General features: G+C 42.0%; 1 protein-coding gene across 3 annotated transcripts in view; it reads right to left on the reverse strand.

Moving 5' to 3' along the window:
• Window positions 1-21,678, reverse strand: part of dnah9 (dynein, axonemal, heavy chain 9) — a 155,278-nt gene that overhangs the window by 23,323 nt on the left and 110,277 nt on the right. For all 3 annotated transcript variants that reach the window (XM_027289342.1, XM_027289343.1, XM_027289344.1), the window contains exons 64-70: window positions 15,688-15,852; window positions 14,006-14,146; window positions 11,469-11,639; window positions 11,170-11,292; window positions 8,413-8,606; window positions 6,532-6,680; window positions 4,673-4,800 (exon numbers count right to left, since the gene is read on the reverse strand). In XM_027289342.1, the coding sequence (XP_027145143.1) occupies window positions 4,673-4,800; window positions 6,532-6,680; window positions 8,413-8,606; window positions 11,170-11,292; window positions 11,469-11,639; window positions 14,006-14,146; window positions 15,688-15,852 (1,071 nt within the window). The remainder of the gene's footprint in view (window positions 1-4,672; window positions 4,801-6,531; window positions 6,681-8,412; window positions 8,607-11,169; window positions 11,293-11,468; window positions 11,640-14,005; window positions 14,147-15,687; window positions 15,853-21,678) is intronic.

Below are 21,678 nucleotides of genomic sequence, written 5' to 3' on the forward strand. Positions count from 1 at the left end.
CATGCAGCACTGCCCATTCCCTAAATCTAATTACAGCACTAATAACTCCAGTCATTAATTCATAAGCCTCTTTACTTTCTCATTTCCCTTTGCTCTCCATATTTAATCTTCCTTATGATGGCTGAAGTTAGCCCTCTTTCCGAGCGACGGGACGGGGGCAGTGGAACGTCAGGGTTTTTTTGGAGAGTCGCTGGAAAACAAAAGTTTTACATCGTGCGAGAGCTCGAAGCTCGAAGCTGAGAGTGGGATAAGTTAGTTTGCCTCTTGATGCCTTAGAGAATAATGAATGGTATACAAATTAAAAGTCTAAATTCAAGCGCTTTTTCATCAAGCCCGAGTACAACCCCTTCCTCTTGGCATGTAAATAGTTTGGCAATAAAGGGAGCCAACAGACGAAGTGAAAGACTGCCTCAGAACTTGTCACTGTAATGAAACCATTCATCCTCTGGCTGCGGGGGGCGACGGGGGGGAGGGAGAGGAAGGAAGGGAGAGACAGAGAGACAGACCAGCAGGCCGACAGACAAACAAACAAGACGGAGGAGCAGCCACTATTTTATGGCTTTTTAATTAACTTTCAGGTGCAACATTTTTTGTTCCCTCAACGTCGTCTTGATAAGGGCCTTCCAGCCCCCGCGATGACTGCGCCGATACTACATCAAAGAGTCACCTATTTACATAATAATATAAAAGTTGAATCTAAAACCCATTAGAAGACACCACTAGCAAGGTCTGTGATGCATTGCTATCAAACATAACCTGAGGGAAAGCACAATGGCACATCGAGCTGCCTGTCACACACACACACACACACACACACACAGCGTGCACGCTCGTACACAAGCATATGTAAAGCGACGCAGGTGCACGCGTTCCTTCTCTTTCGCACGAGCAGAGACACATTCGTCAAGGAGCGGTGGCGAGGACAGCTGCACAGCTGGGCTCCGGCGCTGAGGAGGCGGCCCTGCAGTGGAGAAGCAGTCAGACTCCAGACTGACGTAGGAACGCGGCTAACGGGACTGAGGGACAAACAGGACTGCCGACACACTGCAGGCGCTGACAGCATGACAGACTGCTGAGTCTAAATTTAAAAACGTCGCGGAGAAACTCTCAAATATGCAGGACACAGTTTGGCTGTTCTGGGCTTTCAGGGTGTTTATATTTAATGGTCGCCTAGCTCTGTGTAATTCATATAAATGATATTTCACACACACTGTCATTATGTAAAAGGACAAATCTCAGAACAAACAATCAATGCAGGAATAAGATACTGGAGTAGTAAAAGTGCTCTGTGTGTCCTTTTCACTTCCTGCATAAAAACTGTGAGATGACTGACACTTGGAGCTCCTCCAACAGTACAGCAGATGGACAAACACATTAGAATGAACATTGTTTACATTTCTGTTAATCTCTATAATCAGATATGTGCCTATGAATGTAGATGAATAAAACAAAATGTAACACACTGATAAAAAACTAAATGAAAGCCTGCTCTAACATGATTGGTCAAGATGACTCATTCTGCATTCATATGAAGACATCTGTTTGTTACAAAATTAGCAGTGGTGGACAAGGAAGGCTGCTGCTGCACCTCTCTCTACCACCCTGACCTCCTCCTTATGTAATATTTGTTTATATAGTTTTATATATTTGTTTGTCTGTTTTGGGGGGTTGGGTTTGTTCTCCCTACTTGTTGCTGCTCTGATTCTTTGGGAAGTCAAAGAGCAAAACCTTTCCCAACCAATCTGAAGACATACTCTTTGATATAAATTGCTAGTTCCTAGACATAAATGACTTTGACTAAATATATTTAATCAAATACACGACTATAAATATATTTATATACTCTGTTGCTGAATTATTAACTGCACAAATCAGACAAAAAGAAAACATGTATTACTCAAATCACCTGCAGAGTCTAAAGTTCACCTCAAACAGTGTCTCTGTGCTCCGGTCCTATTTGTACATAATTAAATTAGGTGAGATGTGTACATTTGACACCAAATTGGCCCCTTTCTATGCAAATGAGCCTCATTGTAAAAAAAGTCCAATTCACAAACACCAGCTCTAATAGCCACCTGCAGTTAACACAGACACAGTCGTTCACACTGCAGAACATCATGTGCACGCAGAATGCACAGAACACCTGATATTCACCACAAGGGAATGAACCTGTAAAACAACATAAAACATACTGTTGTTAGGAGAGGAGACGATGGTTTCACTCGCTCTGTACCAGCCCAGCAGAGAGCAGAGTAGAAGAGAAAAGAGCTTTCCATGCACCAAGAGGCATGAGGGAGACAGTTAAAGCACCCCAAATAACAATCAGCCTGACACAACAGTCAATACAGAGTGAGTCATAAAATAACCAGATGAAGGAGCAGGGAGAGTTAATAGATCATTACAACAGTTCTAATTATAATTGGAGGAAGTTCAAATCAAACATCTTCATCTCTGACTGATAAGTATTGTTCTTCTGTATTTCTAACATGATATGCTACATGAATACACATTAAGGACAAATATTACTGGACCACTACAGAAAGCATTTCATCAACATTACACACTGCTGCTGACCACACATGTTCCAGCCACATACTTCCACACCGTCTGATTCTCAGATGCAAAACTTCATGGCTATGTTTGCACTACAGTGTCATGAAATCATGGTGCTATCAGCAGCTGCAGTCCATTCTGTGTGTTTCTGTTGATGAACATTGCAGTCACATTATCACTAAAAGAAAACTGTAAGGTACTGTACATTCAGAATAATATTTGCAACTCTATTATAGAGTACACAATGCAAAATAAAAAGGTTAAAAAGGCTCATCTCTTCAACAGATGAATGAATTTTGTCCAGTCTTCAATGTAAGATTTCAGAAAAGAGAACGAACGAATCTTTTATGTTTCTAAAGAGAACAGAAGCTATCTGGCTCGTCCTTACAAAGTAAAGTAAAGCGAGACAAGAGAGGACATCGAGGGAGCATTTTTCCTCAAATTGTCTCTCCAGCTTTTCTCTCGTTTCTGCACTTCTTTCTGCCGCCGCCTGCAAATAGGGGTGGCTTTAGGAGTAAATGTGTGAGGAGGATGGAGAATTTAGGCCACTCCACTCGATTCCCGCTGCCCAGCCAATGTGGGATATTCAACTCCAATCTGCCCGATTGATTGCCTCTCCGCCACCTCCCTACACCTCCTCTCTCCCAATGGGCTGCTTTCAAAGTTTCTGCATCCCTGTCTCACAGGCCCGTTTGAGCGGGAGCTGCTGTTCTGCAGTATAATTACCCGTCACTGAAGGGGAACCTGCCATTGACCTGGCCCTCTTGCTGATGGAGCCGGGCCTGGCTGCGGGCGAGTAAAGGTGGACTGTGAGACAGGAAGGAGGTTTGAGCGGGGGGGTGTTGGATAGGTAGGTGGATAGCTTAGATGAGAGGGTGAGGAGGGGAGCGAGTGATAGCAAGGTTTGTCGGTAAGGCGGGAGGACGTGAGGATTGATAAGAGGGTAAGATGAGGTGTGAGAAAATGATATAACCAAAGTATGAACGTTAGGTGATGGAACGAGAGTGTGGGAGGAGGAACAGCGAAGGGAAGATGGAGCATTACATGAGGAGAAGATAATGTTGGCAAAAACAGAAGAGAGACGAGGATATGATACCTCCCCTCCCCTCCCCTCCCCTCCGTTTGCCTCAGTGCCACAGGGGTGGCTCTCAGCAGGCTTACAAACAGGCAGCCGATGATAAAGCGAGTGGGAGGTTTGTTGCCAGGGGGACGAGGCCTTTTTAAGCCTATCGATCGGGATTCTTATGCAAAGGTAATTAAACAACTGCTTGTCTTTGCTATCCGGGGTCTGGAGCAGAGAGTGATGGCGTCCCAATCTTTTTTTTTTTTTATTTCTACCAGCTGTGTGAACTAAAAGAAAAGGGTGTCCTGCAGTCTGTGGTTCATATCTGTCGATACTCCCCATTAGAATTCAACCAAGGTTTCCACTTAAAATGCAAACGCAAGCCTTGCCCTCCAGATAAGAGGGGAACAGACACCGCGCCTGTAGATATTGTTACTGTATAATGCCGCTGCCCTTTCAGTTAGGAAATTTCCGCTGGAAAATTAAATTCACTTTTCCCATGCAGACAAAACCTGGGAGAAAAGCAAACATTCAGTTGAGTGTGCGATGAAAAACAATATGATAATATGCCTCGTTCACAACGCACACATAAAAGAAATGCCACATAAACCCACTCCTGAGTGAAAAAACCTTGAAACAAAATGAACCCTGTATTCATTTTGCAAAATGTGTTTCAGATAGACACGTTTGTTTCCGTGAGTGTCTCTAAGTCATTTTTTATTGCAACTGTATTTTTTATGATTTGACATCTTTTGTGTGAGGTGATGAGGTTCAGCATGGAGGACACACACACATTCACTGAGAGCCAGAATGTTTTAACAATCATATTGAAGTGTCATTTTATACATTTCATATTAGTGTTCAAATATCCCCCAACTATAATTGGATCTGCCCGATATGATCGTCGGAATGTTCTCATGAAAACAAATGAGGTGCTGTGCGAGCTCTCTGTGAATTTATGTGGCGAGCGTAAAATGCACAGCAGTATTTATTGTACATTATATTTATTACTACGGTGAGATGTGTGTGTTGGTACAATATGTGTGTATACTGTACCTGTAATATAACCCAGTGGCCATTCTTAGCTGCCAAGTCGAGGGCTTGCTCAGCTATAACCTCCTGACCCTGACCCAGAGAAACGTTGTGGAAGTTCTTGTTGTCAAACGTGTAGCCCAGCTTCTTCCCTGAAAGAAAACCCACAAGAACATTTCAAACAAAAATACACTCATATAACAGAAATTTGGTATTTTTAAAGACATTTTATCCTCCTAAGAGTTCAACTAAATGATCAATGTTTATTTTTTGTCCATGGGTTCAGTTTAGTTCAGGTAACACTGACACAGTGCCGTGCTAGTGCCCATTATTATTAGAAATCCCCAAAGCCTAAGAAATGTCCCATTGGACCAAAGGCCATTACGCTCAATGCTCTAAAGACTCTCATATCACCAATGTATGCAAGGTCACTGAACTGACCTAACTAATGTATTTATTATGTTTTCCTAAAGCTAACCATTTCACAACGTTAAGCAGGTGTTTGTTATTGTTACCAGAAGACAAAGGTCATACTTTGTCTTTCCCTACACATCCAAAAGCACTCAGATATTAAGGACAGGCCTTTGCTGCAGTCAGCTTTGGTTCAATTAGACATTTTTCTGACTATAATAATGGCCAGTCCACCTCTGAGAATCTGCTGAGCTTAGCAAGTCACAGTTTGTGTTTTGGAAGTGTCCCTGTTCAGGTTTGCACCTTGATAAATGAACCTGGACACCGGCTGCTCTGCACCCCCTCTTCTCCACCCACATACCCACACCCGGAGCAGACCTCCACTCTACAGAGTGCACTTCTCTAGTTCTGTCTGTTTCAATAAAACTCCAACCTGAAACCAGGGAGACAGCAAGGTTTTGTCTCAGAGATATTAGTCCCCTGCAGAGCAAACAAAATCACATCATCTATCTAATGAAAATCTAATTGAAGCCTAATACCAATGAGAAAGCCAATAGTCACAGTTCTAATGGGAAAGCACCTCTTTGTGGCTCAGTGTAATGTGGCTGCTGCTACTCATCACCACCACCACGCTATCTCGACAGCGATTGGTTACTTTGAGCTTTGATGTGATAGGCTATGCTCAAAGTGAGGGTGTTGATAATCAATAATCACACCCCTTACAGGCAGTTCCAGTAAGAGTGCTCCCCCTTTTATCATATTAGGAAAGGATGGTGGATTTTTCATGGGGCCAAAGGTCTGTCCATGGCAGCTCTACGGCTGATTTAACCACCTGCTGGTGCCTGGGCTCCAAGTTTTTGTAAAAAATCTCTTGATACAATCTCTGAAATCTGAATATTTCATACAGCTGACTTCAAATACAGTCTGAATGACTTAGCAGATTCAAAAGTGTCAGCCTGTGATGGCGCCTCGTTCCAGGTCAGTACAAAAGCTTCGACTTTTGGCATATTTGTGGTTAAAAATCAAAACAGCACGTCCTGCTGCCATCCGCATTATTCAGACAGGAATGTAAAGTAACTCTAAAACCAATGACATTTACTTTCCGCTGCCCCTAATATACCAGTGGTGTCGTCTCATATATTCGTGACCTTTAGTATAATCCCTTCAATCTACCCAGAGCCTGTTGTGCATTGGCAGTGATGGCTGATATCACAGCAGAGACACATAGCAGATGTGTTGGAATGACTGCTGTTCTGACTGATAATCCCATGCAGCAGGAATCAAAGTGGAAATCTTGCATGTAGGTATGCCTGCACTTGACTTCAATAGGCTGTTCTGTGAAAATCCTGTATGTTCCCACGGCAAAGAAATGAAAGATAAACTGGTATTATGTATGCGCTGATAAAAGTCCAGGACCAACTCAGAGGCTGAATTTTATGGCGTATTAAAGATAAAACAAGCGAGTGTATTACCATGTTTCTCCACATCCTTCAAAGGGTCAACTCCAGGAGAGAGGATGAAGAACATGGGTGTAGCTGGACCCGACTCTTCAAAGGAAACGGCGAAGTCCAGTGATCTGCCAATCACATACTTGCTCCCCAGTTTCTCCTCTACGAAATCTCTGCGGGGAGAACATGACTCAGTTCTCCTCAACACTTTTTTTTTTATTATCTTTGACCGACAAGCTGAATAACTTGAAGAGTGGGAATCTTGTGCAGCACAGAGAATTATACAGACAGCTGCTTATAGATAAAAACTCCAGCCACGACTGTGTTGTCAGTAACTAGTGTCACTTTCACTCTTAAATAGATAGACATTACATGTTTTTATAAGGAAATACATGCTGGGAGAATATGTGAAGATACAAATGCCACATAAATTATATTCTGATGGATGACTCAGAAGTACAGCAACTCAATAGCTTCATCATGTGTGACGCATACCACAAATCTACATGTAAATTACATAGTGGTCTACCTCTTAGCTCCCAGCTTACTTACTTACGGCATATCACATCTCTCTGGGAGCAAGAGATTCTTGTCATTAAGCCATTTCCACCTGCTATTGACACGTGATTGGAATTTAAATACATTACCTGGATAACATCTCCACTGTGAATGGATCTCAATATGAAAATGACACATTCAGAATTGGTGGATAACAAATAGTGCGTGTCAGGTCAAGGGAAGTGAAAGAGAACGCTCTCAGGGGAGTGGTGCAAAGAGGAGGGTCACAGATGGAGACCGACAGCCTGAGGCATCTTTTTGGCAGCCTTTTTATCTTGGTGAACATTTCATTGCAACTTTGCAACCCCAGTCAGTTTACTTATAAGCTCAGCTTACAAGACCAGTCAAAAGTGTGGACACCTTCTCATTCAAAGGTTCTTCTTTATATTTATTGCTGTCTACACTGTAGATTCATATTGAAGACATCAAAACTATGATATATATATTATGCATCTACCTATAACTTTCTGAAACTGACAATCTGATATTCACACCCATGCAGGGATTGGCTGGGCATGCTGAGGTGACTTTTCTTGCTCACAGCTCAGTATACGATGAATGCTTTTAGGAGAGACTGTCATTCCTATGTTGAAATGATTACCCCCCTCTATGACAGCCAGCTTTCCACTGTCACTTTTCTTTCCAACGTTGTTGGACAACACATTGTATAAACTAGTTCTTTTAGAGGATAACCCACTCGAAAATCCAATAATTACTGTTTCACTCTCCCCTGACTCTTGAGAGAAAATATCGGGTTCTTAACTGCTAAATGACACTCACACAGTTAAGTCATGTACTTTGTCTGCTGTTTGGTGCTGAGCAGGTAGTTTATGGCGGGTTTATCTGAGCTTTTTAGTTGAACAACTGTCTGTTATGGCTGGGTACAGGGCTGATGTGAGCCATGGGAGTGAACCAAAACAGCAAAGTTAGGTTCTGCAGAGGGAAACTGTAAAGTGCAGCTTTAATATTTTGTTCTTACAGTTAAAATCAGTGTAAATATATGAGTCGCTCCAGGCGTTGCTTTATTCTTTATGCTTCTTTGTGTTTTAATATCCAGGTAGAGATTGCATGTTAACACCAGATGGCTGGATGACATTCCTAGACAGAGGTTGAGCGTTTTTTTTACAGCCTTGTTGAATAATGAGGCTCATTGATTGTACCCGCAGAGTGGTGTAATCTTCTCAGCAACAGACAAACATAGCAGCAGCGAGCACAGGTGCCCTGTCAACTCAAACTAGAAGCCAAAGGTTAAGATGTTTAACCTTTATCCTTTCACCGAACAGCACAGGGCAGTAAGATCCTTCACAGATCACAGAGCAAAGGGCAAGTGATGATGCTGCTTCTCACCTGACGGCGTACGTCATGCGGTCGGGCCTCAGGGCTCTCATCATGCACAGTCTCTGCAGCGAGGTTTTGTTCTTCCATTCCTGTGGGAATTTCTCTTTTTCTGGACACTCGCACTCCACAAACTTCTTCCAGCGTTTGGCCGAGCCCTCGATGTCTCGGTCCAGGTTCCTAAACTCTTCCATGGAGCACAGGGACTGGTGGATGAGGGAAAGAAAATGATCCATACAAGAAACTGTATTTTTTTTAAAAAAGTGCTGCTACTGTGTGATCAGTGATGCACACTAAAGTTTTTTGACCGCCTCAGAAACATTTCACAATACACAGCAAAGGGACTAACTTTGTTTGCAAAAGTTGGCAGAAAAAAAGAGACAAAAAAAGAGTGCTTATCGTTCCTCACGCCTGTATAAATAATATTTATTCAAACAGAAATGCTGAGTAAACACGATCCCTTTCATAACGGGACGGGGGGTTGAGGAGGACTGAATATGCATCCTTCGCAGAACCGGTGGGAGCTTCATGTGATGCCCCAGCTGACAGGCACCTAATCTCATCTCTGGAGAACAGCAGTGTCACGCAGTGCAGCCTCAAGCAGGTACACTCCATGACGAGGATACACACACACATGCAGTGTGTACGCTGTCTCCCGTACTGTATAAACTGTGACAGGGGGGTTCTGAAACTTTCCAATAGCAAAAAATATCCATGTGAATCCATAAAACCTGCTTTTCTACAAGCAGCAGTGGGCTCGAGAGTGGCTCAGCACACACTTCAACTCGGTTTGTTTAATTACCACAGGCGGCTGGCCTCAGTGAGGAGAGAATACACTGGCTCTCATGGGATGCCTGCTCCACTAATATCATCAAGAGGGCCAAACAATCAGAGGATCTTATCCTCCTTTAAAGCTTTCCAACAGATTATGTTTCCAACGGCGATAAGGAAATCGAGTGACAGGATTTGATTAGCGGGGCCTTAAACAGCCACAGTAGGTTGAGTCCAGTTGGGGAAAGGCCGTCTTCCAACCCTCAGAAGGGTTTAGGTTAAGTTAATATTCTAGGCGGTACAGATTGAAAAATTCATGAGAAGGAGAGGCTAAAAAACAGGCTGCCGTTAGGGTTTAGTTTTCTGCTAAATTGATCTGACAAGAGAGGGAACCTCTGCTGCTCCACTAGGACTGCGTTGCCAGGCGTCTGTTCTTTAAGAGGAACTGTGGTATGCAGAGTTTTGTTCTGGTGCCCTTTCAATGTTATAGCGTACCAGGCTTCACAGAGCCAACCCAGATGCTGTCAGAGTGGAGGTTTGGGGTGGAACAGAGAAGACAGAGTTGTGCTGCCAACTCTTTTAAGTATGTTTAATACAAAAGTTGTTGCTGGGAAACTGGGCTGCACAAATTGAATCATAGGAAGCAACTCCACACAAGTGCTCAAATAAGTCTCTCATACATGACAGACTGGAGGGTTAGTTTACTAGTGGAGACTTCAGATCTTTCAGGAGTGTCCAGGATGGGACTTAAAAGAGCTGACGTAGCATTTAACACTCTTCCTGGCCCCGGGCGATCCATAAGTATCCATAAGTATATGCTAAAAGTTGACTCTGGGCCCTTGTTCACACAGGGCTATGTGAGTCACACTGCACTTCTACCAGCCTCAGGTTTGAATGTCCTTTGGAACACTGATGTTTACATGTTTAAGTTCTGTTTGCTTTAGCTCTGTTTCACACTGTTATACACTGTTTATACTGCCACATATTAGCCCTGTGGGGCTCCGGAGCAGGGGCAGCAACCCCTGTGCTATGTGCAATATGAAAAGCCTTTATTTATACATGCATTAAAGCAACAACAAAAACTTTTAACTGAAAGTTTTTTTTGGCATAAGTCAGCTTGAACAAATGTCAGAAATCTAGCTTAGCAACAGAGAACTTCATTCTGTGTTTATATTTACAGTTGCACCAGCAATTCAGTCAGTCAACTCATACAGAGTGGAAAATGTACTGCATTAATATTCTGTATTGTGTCTCTGACCTTGTCACCCCCTAAAAGGTAGCACAAGCTCAGCGCAGCAGAGTTGGGAGTGTCGATGCTGGTCTACAGGTGGATGCTGGGAGGAACTCTTTACAGTGTACATGCTATTAAAACAGGATCTGTATCTAAATAAGTCAGAATAAAAATAATAAATAAATGATCAGATCCTGCCATAGTGATATACTTTTCTGAGAAAGGTTTAATTTTTTTAGAAGATGAAATTCAACGTAGAATCTACGACATATGCTTTCAACTTTCTTCATATAAAAACATTAATACTAATTCGACCGTGTGTTACAGTACTGTTGTGTAGACTACTTACTACTTTGACTAGATAAATTATATGCCAGCAGATCTACACAGATCAGTGCAATGCACAACGTCATGCACATGTCCAGATAATATTTTAATACCAGGAGTAAATGGGGTCTAAATGGTAGCTTGAATTAGCTGGCAGAGAAGTTTCAGAGCTAAATGAATTCATCTGTGCAGCTTTCTTGCAGAAATAAACTTTTTTGCCATTGAATTATTGCAAACATTGACAGTGCCAACTTTCCAGGGGATGGAGAGCTGGAGAGTAAAAAAAAAACATCTTAGCTCTGTCCTAAGATCCAATTTTCGCTAACTCTCTAAACCTGCTGGTTCCCCCTTTGCATTTCACAACAAGAATTCAGCTCTTCTCTATTGTCATGATATTCTAGTGGTGGCAAGAATACAGCCATCTCTGCATCTCTTTCTACCTTAATCCCACCCCAGGAGTGGTTGGATAGGAAATCCACCGGTGATGTTACACCTGGTTGGACAGGGTATCTCAGAAGGAAGTCCAGCTCGGCAGGGTTTATTTCTTTATTCATCAGCAGGATCTGGGGACACAACAAACAGGAAGCACTTCGAAATGTTGTATTTTCAGCACAAACCACATTTCCTTTCCACTTGATTAGATCCAAACAGGGTCGCTGGTCTCAGGAGCAACTGATTCAGTGGCAAGCTTGTTCTCAAAATAAACCATGCAGAAGATGAAGCCGGCTTCCTTTCCTACCTGGAAGGCGAGCTGAGCAATGTACGTGAGCTTGTCACACTCAAACAGGCCTCTGGTGGTGTACTGGAAAACCGAGGAGGTGATGCTGTCAATTAGGTTGGACACCCGCTGCTTCAGAGCCTCGTCCGGCTCGGCCTTCAGAACCGCTTTCTGGAAGACCACACTGAACGCCTGAGGACGCACGAACACGAGCAGGAACAACACTGAATATCTCTGACCTCAACATCATGTTCTCAGTACAAAGAAACAATACTGCGGAGTCATTTAGAGGGAACAAAATATAAACCAATAAATCAAATATCAATCAGTAGCTGTGCTGTGTTCATTTGTTTCGTATTGATTATAAATCAGATATCATCAAGTGAGTTATTCACTTCTGGCTTGATGGATATGATGTGGTTTGTTCTAAAGATGAACTAATCAATCCCACATACAAACATTCACCAGAGGACCACATGTGAATAAATCCGCCGCTGAAAATAGTCCACAACTAATGCAAAACACAACATTTCTAACCGCGTGCTTACCACGTTTAAAAAACAATCACAACTATATTTATGCGATACGTTTTTAGAACAGTTTTCTATTATTTTTTCTTGGCCACTTGGGGGCAGCACAACAAGAGCTGCGAACACATCTGACATATTATCACTGTACCAGTTTATATGGTGGAACATCCAGCAGACATGGAGCAATATTGTTTATATTTGCCACGCAACAAATGTGAGGCTGATATTCATTTTCCATACAGCTTTGATTTGGTCTCCACAAGGTCAGAAAAATATAAAATAAAGATGCTAAAATGCTCTGTAGAGATGAGGAGAATGGAAAATTCAAGATTGTAAGTCGCTGTTGGTGTTCTCATTATGAGTGAGTTTTTTCACATTGCACTGACACAATGACACAATTTGAACCTTGAACCTGTTAACGTAAAGAGATTAATTCATGCTGCTTTAAACATTTACATTGGTATCAAATTTACAGTAAGATCATGAAACCGCGCTGGGATCCATTACGCCAGGCTTCAGGCTACACGTTTGTCTCGATGGTTTGGGCTAATCAGCAAAAGCTGTGTGTGATGATGGTGTGTGACATGTGACTGCTTCCTCGAAAACAGAGGCTGCTAAAGCTTTTAGTGTGGATGCTGCTAACATCAGTTATATCAGAACTGAAGAGTATTTGTTAACTGAAAGACGAGCAAAGAACCACACTGAAGGTTTTTCTTGATGGAAAATATGATTTCAAGATTGTTACGTGACTCTGTGCAACAATACATCTGGGGTAGTGAGGTCAAGAACCAACTCACAATGAGCTCAGAGGCACAGACAGTGTAAGGAATTCAGAGAAAGACCATTGTTGGTTTTGACTGATTCATGGAATTTCTTGACAATTCAGTTGCAGTTATCCTTGGTACAGTATGCCACAGACACCGGCAACTGCCGTGGCACACACACACACACACACACACACACACACACACACACACACACACGTAGGTGCTGATTGGCTGAAGAGGCGTCCTGTGTATCTGCACTCGATCTGCCTCAACTACCTGGATGTTTGTCACAGAAAATTAAAATTTTGAGAACTAAATTTAAATTGTGAGAATTGAATGTATAACTAAACTAATAAATTCAATTTCAAATTACAATTCAGATTCAGTTTTTCAATGCAGTGATTCAAATTGAACAATTTAAATTCAAATTATGTGATTCAAATTCAGTTTTTTGATGCAATTATTCAAGTTAAGCAATTCAAATTTTAAAAAAAATGATTCAAATTCAGTTTTTTTCATTCAGCAAAAAAATTAGAACACATTCAGATATATACATGAACATGTTCTTTCAAGGGGTTGTTAACGAGGAATTCGTAGCTCAGTTGCAATTAAAATGATTTTAAAAGATTCAGTGTGGGCCATTCTGAGCTTGTAATTATTACAGCACGATTTCTTGAACATACCAAGCAGAGTACGTGTGATATAACATATATATGATATGATTACTAACCAAAGGTGCAAGTTCTAGTCTAAGTGTAATTTTGAAAAGGTTCTACTGGACTGACTGTAACACAGCTAGGTAAACAGAACACATCATTATCTTCTCCTCTGTGTGCTCGGGTGTTATTTCGGTCAGTTTAGCAGCGTCACGCTTTGCTCTAACTTTGTGTGAAGAACACATATTATAACGTATTTCATTTTATTCACAAGGTCAAAGGTATATATGCTCTGAATGTGTTTTCATTTGATTATGTTGGGAAATAACTTGGGCCAAGGCAGCTACCTGCAGAGTCGGGAGTGATTGCAAACCATATCTCAGGCTGCCTCCTCTCAGCGCTTGCTGGCTGACAATATGAAAGACATTACGCTCTACATAACCACATTAGGGAGCCACAAACACAATAAAAGCAGGGCAAAGAGCATAAAACATGGTGAGCAAATGGAAGAAGGAGGGGCGCGACAGAGGAATGAGTGTAAAGAGGGGTCTCACTGAGGGCCCGTGAGATAGAGAGGAAACATGGCGTGTCAATAGAGAGCCTACCTTGAGAGAGAACTGGTACATGGGGTGGATTTTATTGAGGTCGTTCATTATGAAGTACAATAAGGAAGCCCTCGCTGCCGCTGGTCGGTAGTGCTCCCGTGCCTCATTGATTTTAGCCTCTGTCACCTTGGCTTCTTTTACCTACAGTAAAGAAGCAAACAGAAACACAATCACACTCACAGACATGAGCGTACACGGGCACAGATATGCACACACACACACACACACACACACACACACACACACACACTCAGGATCCATCAATCAGCTAATGATGAAACTGTGCACCATCCAATAAAACACCCTCCAGTGAAGAGCAGAGCTATTCCAATTTCACGGTTCCAGCCAAAATGTTCTCACACTGCGTGGAACACGACAATTATGTGACTTTTTTTTAAACAGCAAAAGCCTGCGCAGTTATGCTTAAGAATGAACATCTGCAAAGGCAGCTCAGCCACTCGCTGACAGAAGGCTCGCTCACATCATCATACAGCTCGTTCTCTCTAGTATCAGAAACATCAGGAACTCTTTTCTGAACGGACGTGATCTGATCTGCTGACCAAAACAATCTACATCATGTGTATCTGTTAATGACTTTGTAATTACTTTAGATTTATGGATGACCAATGAAATACTTAGCGTGTATCTGCAAGTAGAGAAGACGTATGGAGGATAAGGAGTCATGTTTTTCAAATTGAGAAATAATTTATACTGTAAAAATGATTTTTATTACCGGTTATATATTAAATAATGACGGGACCGATAAGCTTAGCCTGTATGTCATTTTATGACAGCTGTGTATAAAAAGTCAAACTGTATGAGACATTTTCAGGATCGATAATCAAATAAACTTGAATATAAAATGTGATGTATTCACTCTCACGCAGCTGAAAATGGGTCTAAAATTATAATAGCTACAGAAATATTCAAAATAATAACAACAACACCCAAAATACCATTATATATTATATATATATTACACTTCAAGTCATCAGGAGGTTTCATTGTGCAGGAATTGTTATTTTTGGTGACTGAAGAAGAAAAGAAACCAAAACTGGATCTGGCTAATATGTTAGCCCTGTTAGCTTTAATTATCTTTATCTAGAATTCTCTAACTTTGATTACACTTTGGATTTATCAACATAGAAATATTTAGATTTTTACTTACAGTTCATATTTAGATTTATTTTCATCTATTTTAACACTGAGATGTATATATTTTGTTTTCTGTTTAGCATTTGTTTTGTTGATGGCCACTACTGTGTAGTTACAGTATACTGTTATTACTGTGTAATAAATCATGCTACACTGCATATCCAAGATTTACTTAGTAAATCAGCAATATAAGCACATACCCAGAAAATAAACTGTGATTTCTGTATAAAAGGTGTGAAAAGAGGACTGGGTTTGTTTTCACAGTTTGCTCCCCATAAATGTAACACTGATACTCTGTAATCTAAAGGTAATTACAGCATAATTCATTTCTAAATGCCTCGTAAACCCAGGGTTGTTAGCCCCTCATGCCCTAAACTATTCTTACATATTCTACTTATGTGTTTTCCCCAGTATAGGTACCCAGGAAGAATTTTATTGATACTCTTTATTTACTAGTCAATTTGCAGGCTGGAAGCAGAGATGATAACTAAAATAAAAGCAGCTGTAAAGATAAAAACGAACAGGACCTTTATTTCGATCTCGGCGGCCGTGCGTTTGGTCGTCTCCAGGTTTTCCACCAGCTCTGTGTCACCCAGGAAGTTTCCTGAAGCCGTGGACAAACGGGACAGCAGGTTGTCCTCCAGTGTCTTCAGAGTGATCTTGAAGCCATTTTGCTGCTTGGTCAGGTCGGACTAACAAACACAGAAACACACAGAAACTTTCATTTGACAGCTTGAACGTAACCTGTTGATGTTATATTAACAATGAGGGTATCTCAGATGCACCACACATGCTCGCCGCGAGGATCTTTACCGGCTTTATCATCATAATTGGAGGCGGTGGGAGCTGTTCAAGGTGTGGGTCAATACGAGGACATGAATACTGAAGGGCACCTCAAAGGCGGAACTAATCAATATGATCTGCATCGGCTATCCGGACCCATGAAGGGAGCGCTCTGGGCTGGATTAGCCCGGCTTCCACGTGGTTGCCTACATCAAACCTCTGCCGGGCGACCTAAAGCCTTGATGGGCTGAGGCCGTCGATTCAAGCAAGAGGGGAAGGAGCTTTGATGGTGGACTACACACACACACACACACACGCTCTCACATCTTCTATGGATGTTACGGGACATTATGTATTCAATTATGAAGCAATACAGCCATCACACAGAATATGCACGCACATGCACAGCTCAGCGATAATGGCTTTTACTCACACCTCACCATATGGATTAGTGCACCCCGTCCTCTAATAAAGCTTCAACTTTTTTTCCCCGTCTTTGTTCTTGCAGAAAAAAACAAAAACGTGAGAGAAACTTTCACAAAGCCTGGCGTTCGGGCAGTGCTGAGGGAACAGTGTGGTCGGGTTACGGTGACTTCTCTTTATTGCTTCATCCTTCTACAGTCTGTCGTAGCTTCTTGTTTCTGCTTGATAACCAGTTTGCTTTATTGAAATTTCCTTTCACAGACGCCTCTGTGACCTTTGAATTGTTGTAATTATTGGAGGCTGGGCCTGTTGTGAGAATCGCCCACTGCAGTGTTGTCGGTGACTGATAATAGTTGAGGGTTTTTGAGTGGCGTGATCCCTGACAGACTGCGCTAATAAGTTTCTGGCAGTGTTGTATCTGCCCCCAGTTGCAATCACCGGGGGAGCCTGGAGGCTGCTCGCGGGGGGGTGGTGGTGTTGGAGCTGTTCCTCCTCCCTGTGGCATAATGTTCCCATGACAAAAGACATACTTAGCTCAGATCACACCAGGGGAGCAGATAGTTTAAGAGATCACACTGCTTAATTGCTCTCTTTATGACAGTATTTCCTATTGCAGTGATGAGAGGTATTTTACACCATTGTTAAAACTAATTGAGCCTCTGCCTTGTTAAATCTTACATGCTCTGAGTTTGAAGTTATGACTCTGTAGTTGAAAAGTTATCCTGTCAAAACTGCACTGGAAGAAGAAAAAAAACCAAACTCCCATATGTGACATTTTTTAGGAAACTTGACATGTGTACGCTCCGAGTGGAGAGAGAGAAAAAGTAGAAAATGCGTTTGAGTGGTGGACATTTAAGCCTGCGTGAGTCAACTGTGACCTTCTTCGTGCCCAGACTTGGTCGGGCCCTCGAAAGGGGGAAAGCCATCCACGCTAAAACATTCCCAACTGGATCCAGTAATGAGTCAGTTCTTTAACGATTAACTCTCCTCTGGCACAATGTTCTCGTAATTACCCCTGCTTGGGAAAAAACAAACAATTAACCAGTCAGCAGAACACCCTAATTGGGATTAAAATGAGATATTACATCTATCATTTTTTTTAGGCAAATGATTACTGAGTGCCACGGAGCAGCCCTGTTAAGGTAATTTGGGAAGTGGAGCGGATTTTAAGTCTCATTAACGCTCGAAGGTCTGGGTAAGAATTGTGCCGGAGAAACACACACACACACACACACACACACACACACACACACACACACACACACACACACAAAGATGTACACATGCTCATACGTGCAGAGGGAGGGTCGATAGAGGTAGCTATTGTGCTGAAAGGTTGTAGACTGATCCCCCCGTGCTCCCTCCAAAAAGGCAACTTGACATTTTAAGCTCCTTAGCCCGTCTTCCCTTAGACGAGAGCTCTTTCACGCGCTCGTCATCGCACGGCTCAGTGGCACCGCTAACCTCATTAAAGGTATAATGGCAGCGAGTCATTGGGAGAATATAAACAGGTAGAGCCAATTTGAACTTCGCTATCAGTCTGATGATTGTTATCAGTCCGGGGTTGTTTACTGACAACAAAAAAGGCATTCAGCACTTCATTCCACGGGCCGTGCTGTGATAGGAAAGTGCTGGGAGTGTACACAGCGACCCCCCCCCTCCACCACCCACCACCCACCTTCAACTTTCAGTGTTAATTAAAATGATAAGTGAGTTCCAGATCTTGCTTTTTTTTTTTTTTGTGCCTCACCCTCCGATCTCAGAGAAATGCTAATTGAACAAGCTTCATTAAGTCACATTTCACTTCTCCTCCGTTGGATTTCGCTGAGGGGACACAAGGCTTAAAATAACTGCTATTTTGACGTTTTTTTCGCCTCCGCCTCTCTCTGTTTATTAAAAATGCTGATTTTCCACGGATGAAAGCCTACAGGTCTGAATAAAGCGCTGCCTACAGAGGCCCAAGGACACCTCCAGAAAACCATTAAAATGCAAATGGGTTGTGTTCTGGTAAATCTGCTCGACCCGTTAAACGGAGTTCCCGCGTTATCTTCGGGTTCTGATGTCTTGGAGAAGCTGCCGTCAGCCAGACAAGTTCTGAACCCAGAGAGAGGGATTCGTGATTCTTTCTCCTCTCTGCGTGGACTAACAAGAGCCACATTTAACGAACAGTGGAAGTGTGTCAATGTGTTGTCTAATTGCTGTGGTACAGTAGCGCCACTGGCCAATCCATTTGGAGCAGCTGACATGAAAAGAGCAGATTGTCGATGAGACGAGCGTGAGGCTTCATTAGGCGCTCCGGCTTTGATCAAGAGAATTTTCATTTAATTACGAACATTTACATTCACACCGTGCACCATACTGTCTATGTATAACTATCTGCTGCTCATTACTCCTCCAAAGTTGGCCGTACAGCTGCCAGGAACCTGCTCTATTTGTACACAGTGTGCCGGACCGGCCATTAACTCTCACCAGCGATGACAGCTTAAAGCTGCCGCTGATGACGCCGACGCTTATCAGCCAAATGGAACAACAGCGCTCCCCTCCTCACAGTCAAGGGTCCAAGGTCCGCACAGCAAAGGCAGTCATTTACATCATAAAGGAGAACACACCTTAACGCGTCTCCTATCTGCCTCGTCGTTTGATTTTGGAGAGGTGGATGTGGATGTGTGAACATAAACGAGTCTGCCAAAGTGATAAGGAAAAGATGAAACTCCCTTGGGGATAGCATCCAGACACAATTACACAAATCCTGGAGCTTGGTGATAAATGGAAGAGTGTCACAGGAACGGTACCCAGGGTGACTGTGACACAATGGTAAATTGTCAGTGCTTCAAAAGTTAATTAGATTTTTTGATTTAGGATTATTGGATTATTGCTTTTATGAGTGATTCTTTACACACACAGGATCTGTGACATTCAAATAGAAATACTTTATCTATTGCTAATTGTCTATCATCATCTAGGATGTCGATACTGCAAGCCAACCTGTTTATGACACCTTCTGGATGTTTTATTTCAAACTATTTGTTGGGTGGGTATTAAATCATAAGCCAAGACAGTTAGTAGCTCTTAATTTAAATGAGATTCAAGTAAATCGGTAAAAGAAGGTGTAACGAGGTGATTACAGTGTCAGCTGAAGCTCAAGCAGTGGAATAAATGCAAAAAAAAAAAAGGATGGAAATGTGACATTTCAGTTTGTTTCATGTGTTAATGTGAGGAAGGCCAGATCAGATCTGAGTGGAGCGATCATGGATGTATTTTAGAGAGCTGATCCCAAACTTAGTATTTCTCCCGTTAAGCACATGAACTCTTCCAAAAGTTTGGATCATTTCCATCAAACCACTCCAATGCAGTACTTTAAATTGCTTATCAGAATAAGTTGATGTAAACATGTTTACTGAAAACGGATAAGGCCGCTCTCCACTACCTGCTCAGCGGCGAACAGAAGACAAAGTTAACGACTAACTGGCGAGCCATGAAGAGATTATTCATTTGCTTCAAATGGAGCTGAACGGCAGTCTGCTGGAGCTCCTCTATAAATACAGATGGTTGACAAATTAAAGGGAAATCATGAATAAATGAGTGGCAAACAAATGCAGATGCTCCCCCCATACATCGCTCAAAACCTCACTGAATGGTTTGATGAATATGAAAATGATGGGAATCATACGACGGCCTTCACAGCCATCATGTCTCAACCCAGCTGAACATCAACAGTATATACCAACATGTTAGACATTTGGAACACGGACATGCTGCCCTTTCATGCCTGTTTGGTGAACTTATGAACAAAGACTCTCAAAGACTACTCTCTTTTAGCTCTGTTTATGTTCTCCACCAACTCCTAAACAAATATATCTGTCTCTTTAACTGCTTAATGCTACATTATGTTCACCAGCTAGTTGCTAACTGTGTCTGTCTGTCTGTCTGAACTGACACTATGAGATGGTTGCAGACAGACAGACGCTGTGCTGAAACTCAGTATAAAGCTCTGTGAAACTGAGAGGAGAGCTGCACATTCAGATGATGGTTCATCACAGCAGTGACTCCTTCCACATGTCACTGTTTTCATATTATCATTTGATATGTTGTTAGTATAAAATGAATATTATAGCTGCTTTTAAGTGCAGCTGTAAGCTCAAAACATAACACATACTACTGCATGTCAAGTTCCTGAGAGATCTGTCATTTTTATGGATTTTAAGTTATAACAATTTGTGATTGAAAATAGGCTAAAGCCAGATTTATGATACTGACGGATGATTTTATATGGCTTATACAGAGTGCAGATAAACATGCAATATCACTTATTTATATATTGAAATGAAGTCATGTTTTATATAGTTCTGAGGTCAAAGGAGTCCTGTGGACTTCTTCTTTTACATACAGTATTTGAATGAACATATGTATACAAACAAACGCTTCCTTCTATAGAAATCATTTGCAGTTTTGAAAGTTTTTTGACTCCATGTTTTATAACTAGTGGTCTTCTTCTCCTGTCTCTGTTGCTGCGTATTTGTTACCTGTAGCTCACTTAAAAAGCGTGAAATCATTAGCAGGAATATGTATTGTGTCATCTCTGCATGTACTGTACGACATAAACAAACTGGAGACACAGTATATACAGAAGCAGCTCTATAGTGTGACTACAGGTCTGAAACTCCACAGGGAATTCCCACAAAATATCATCGGAATGTGGAAAATATGAAGTAAAGCTAAATTATTCCAAGTAATTGATGTCCATATTTCTTTTAAAGGAGTAGGGTGCCCTATCTGGAGTCAGAGTTTAGTTTGTCCTTCCTGGGCTACTGTAGAAACATGGTGGACTTTATATAAGAGACTCAATCTAAACTCACAAAAAAAATATTTTCTGTTGATAAAAACACAGTAAGATCATTTTCTGCTATATTCTGTAAATAAAGCCCCCTGAATGTGACACACCGGCCCTTTAAAAACATGATTCACTGCACCTTTAAAATAGCAAACCTAATTTACTGATTACTCCACGTGAACACTCGGGCACCAAGTGCTTATAGTGACAAACTCAGACACACACACTCAGCTGTGCAGCGTCCCAATCTCCCTCAAGTGAGGAACCCAGAGCCCCGTAATTATCACACATCCACTTAGTTTGCTGTTAATCAAAGGCGCCAGCTGATTGTTTTGGAATCAAAGAGCCTGGACCTGCAGCCTCCTGTGATGTTTAAAGACAGATGATGTTTTCTTGCCAATGTGCAGCTTTAAAGGCGGATAATGACGAGAGAGAGTGCAACGTGGTCCTCTGGAGGTCCCTGACTCCTCTGACTGTTTCT

The sequence above is a fragment of the Larimichthys crocea genome, chromosome XVI (assembly GCF_000972845.2).
Source record: "Larimichthys crocea isolate SSNF chromosome XVI, L_crocea_2.0, whole genome shotgun sequence".
In the NCBI taxonomy this organism is placed as follows: domain Eukaryota; kingdom Metazoa; phylum Chordata; class Actinopteri; family Sciaenidae; genus Larimichthys; species Larimichthys crocea.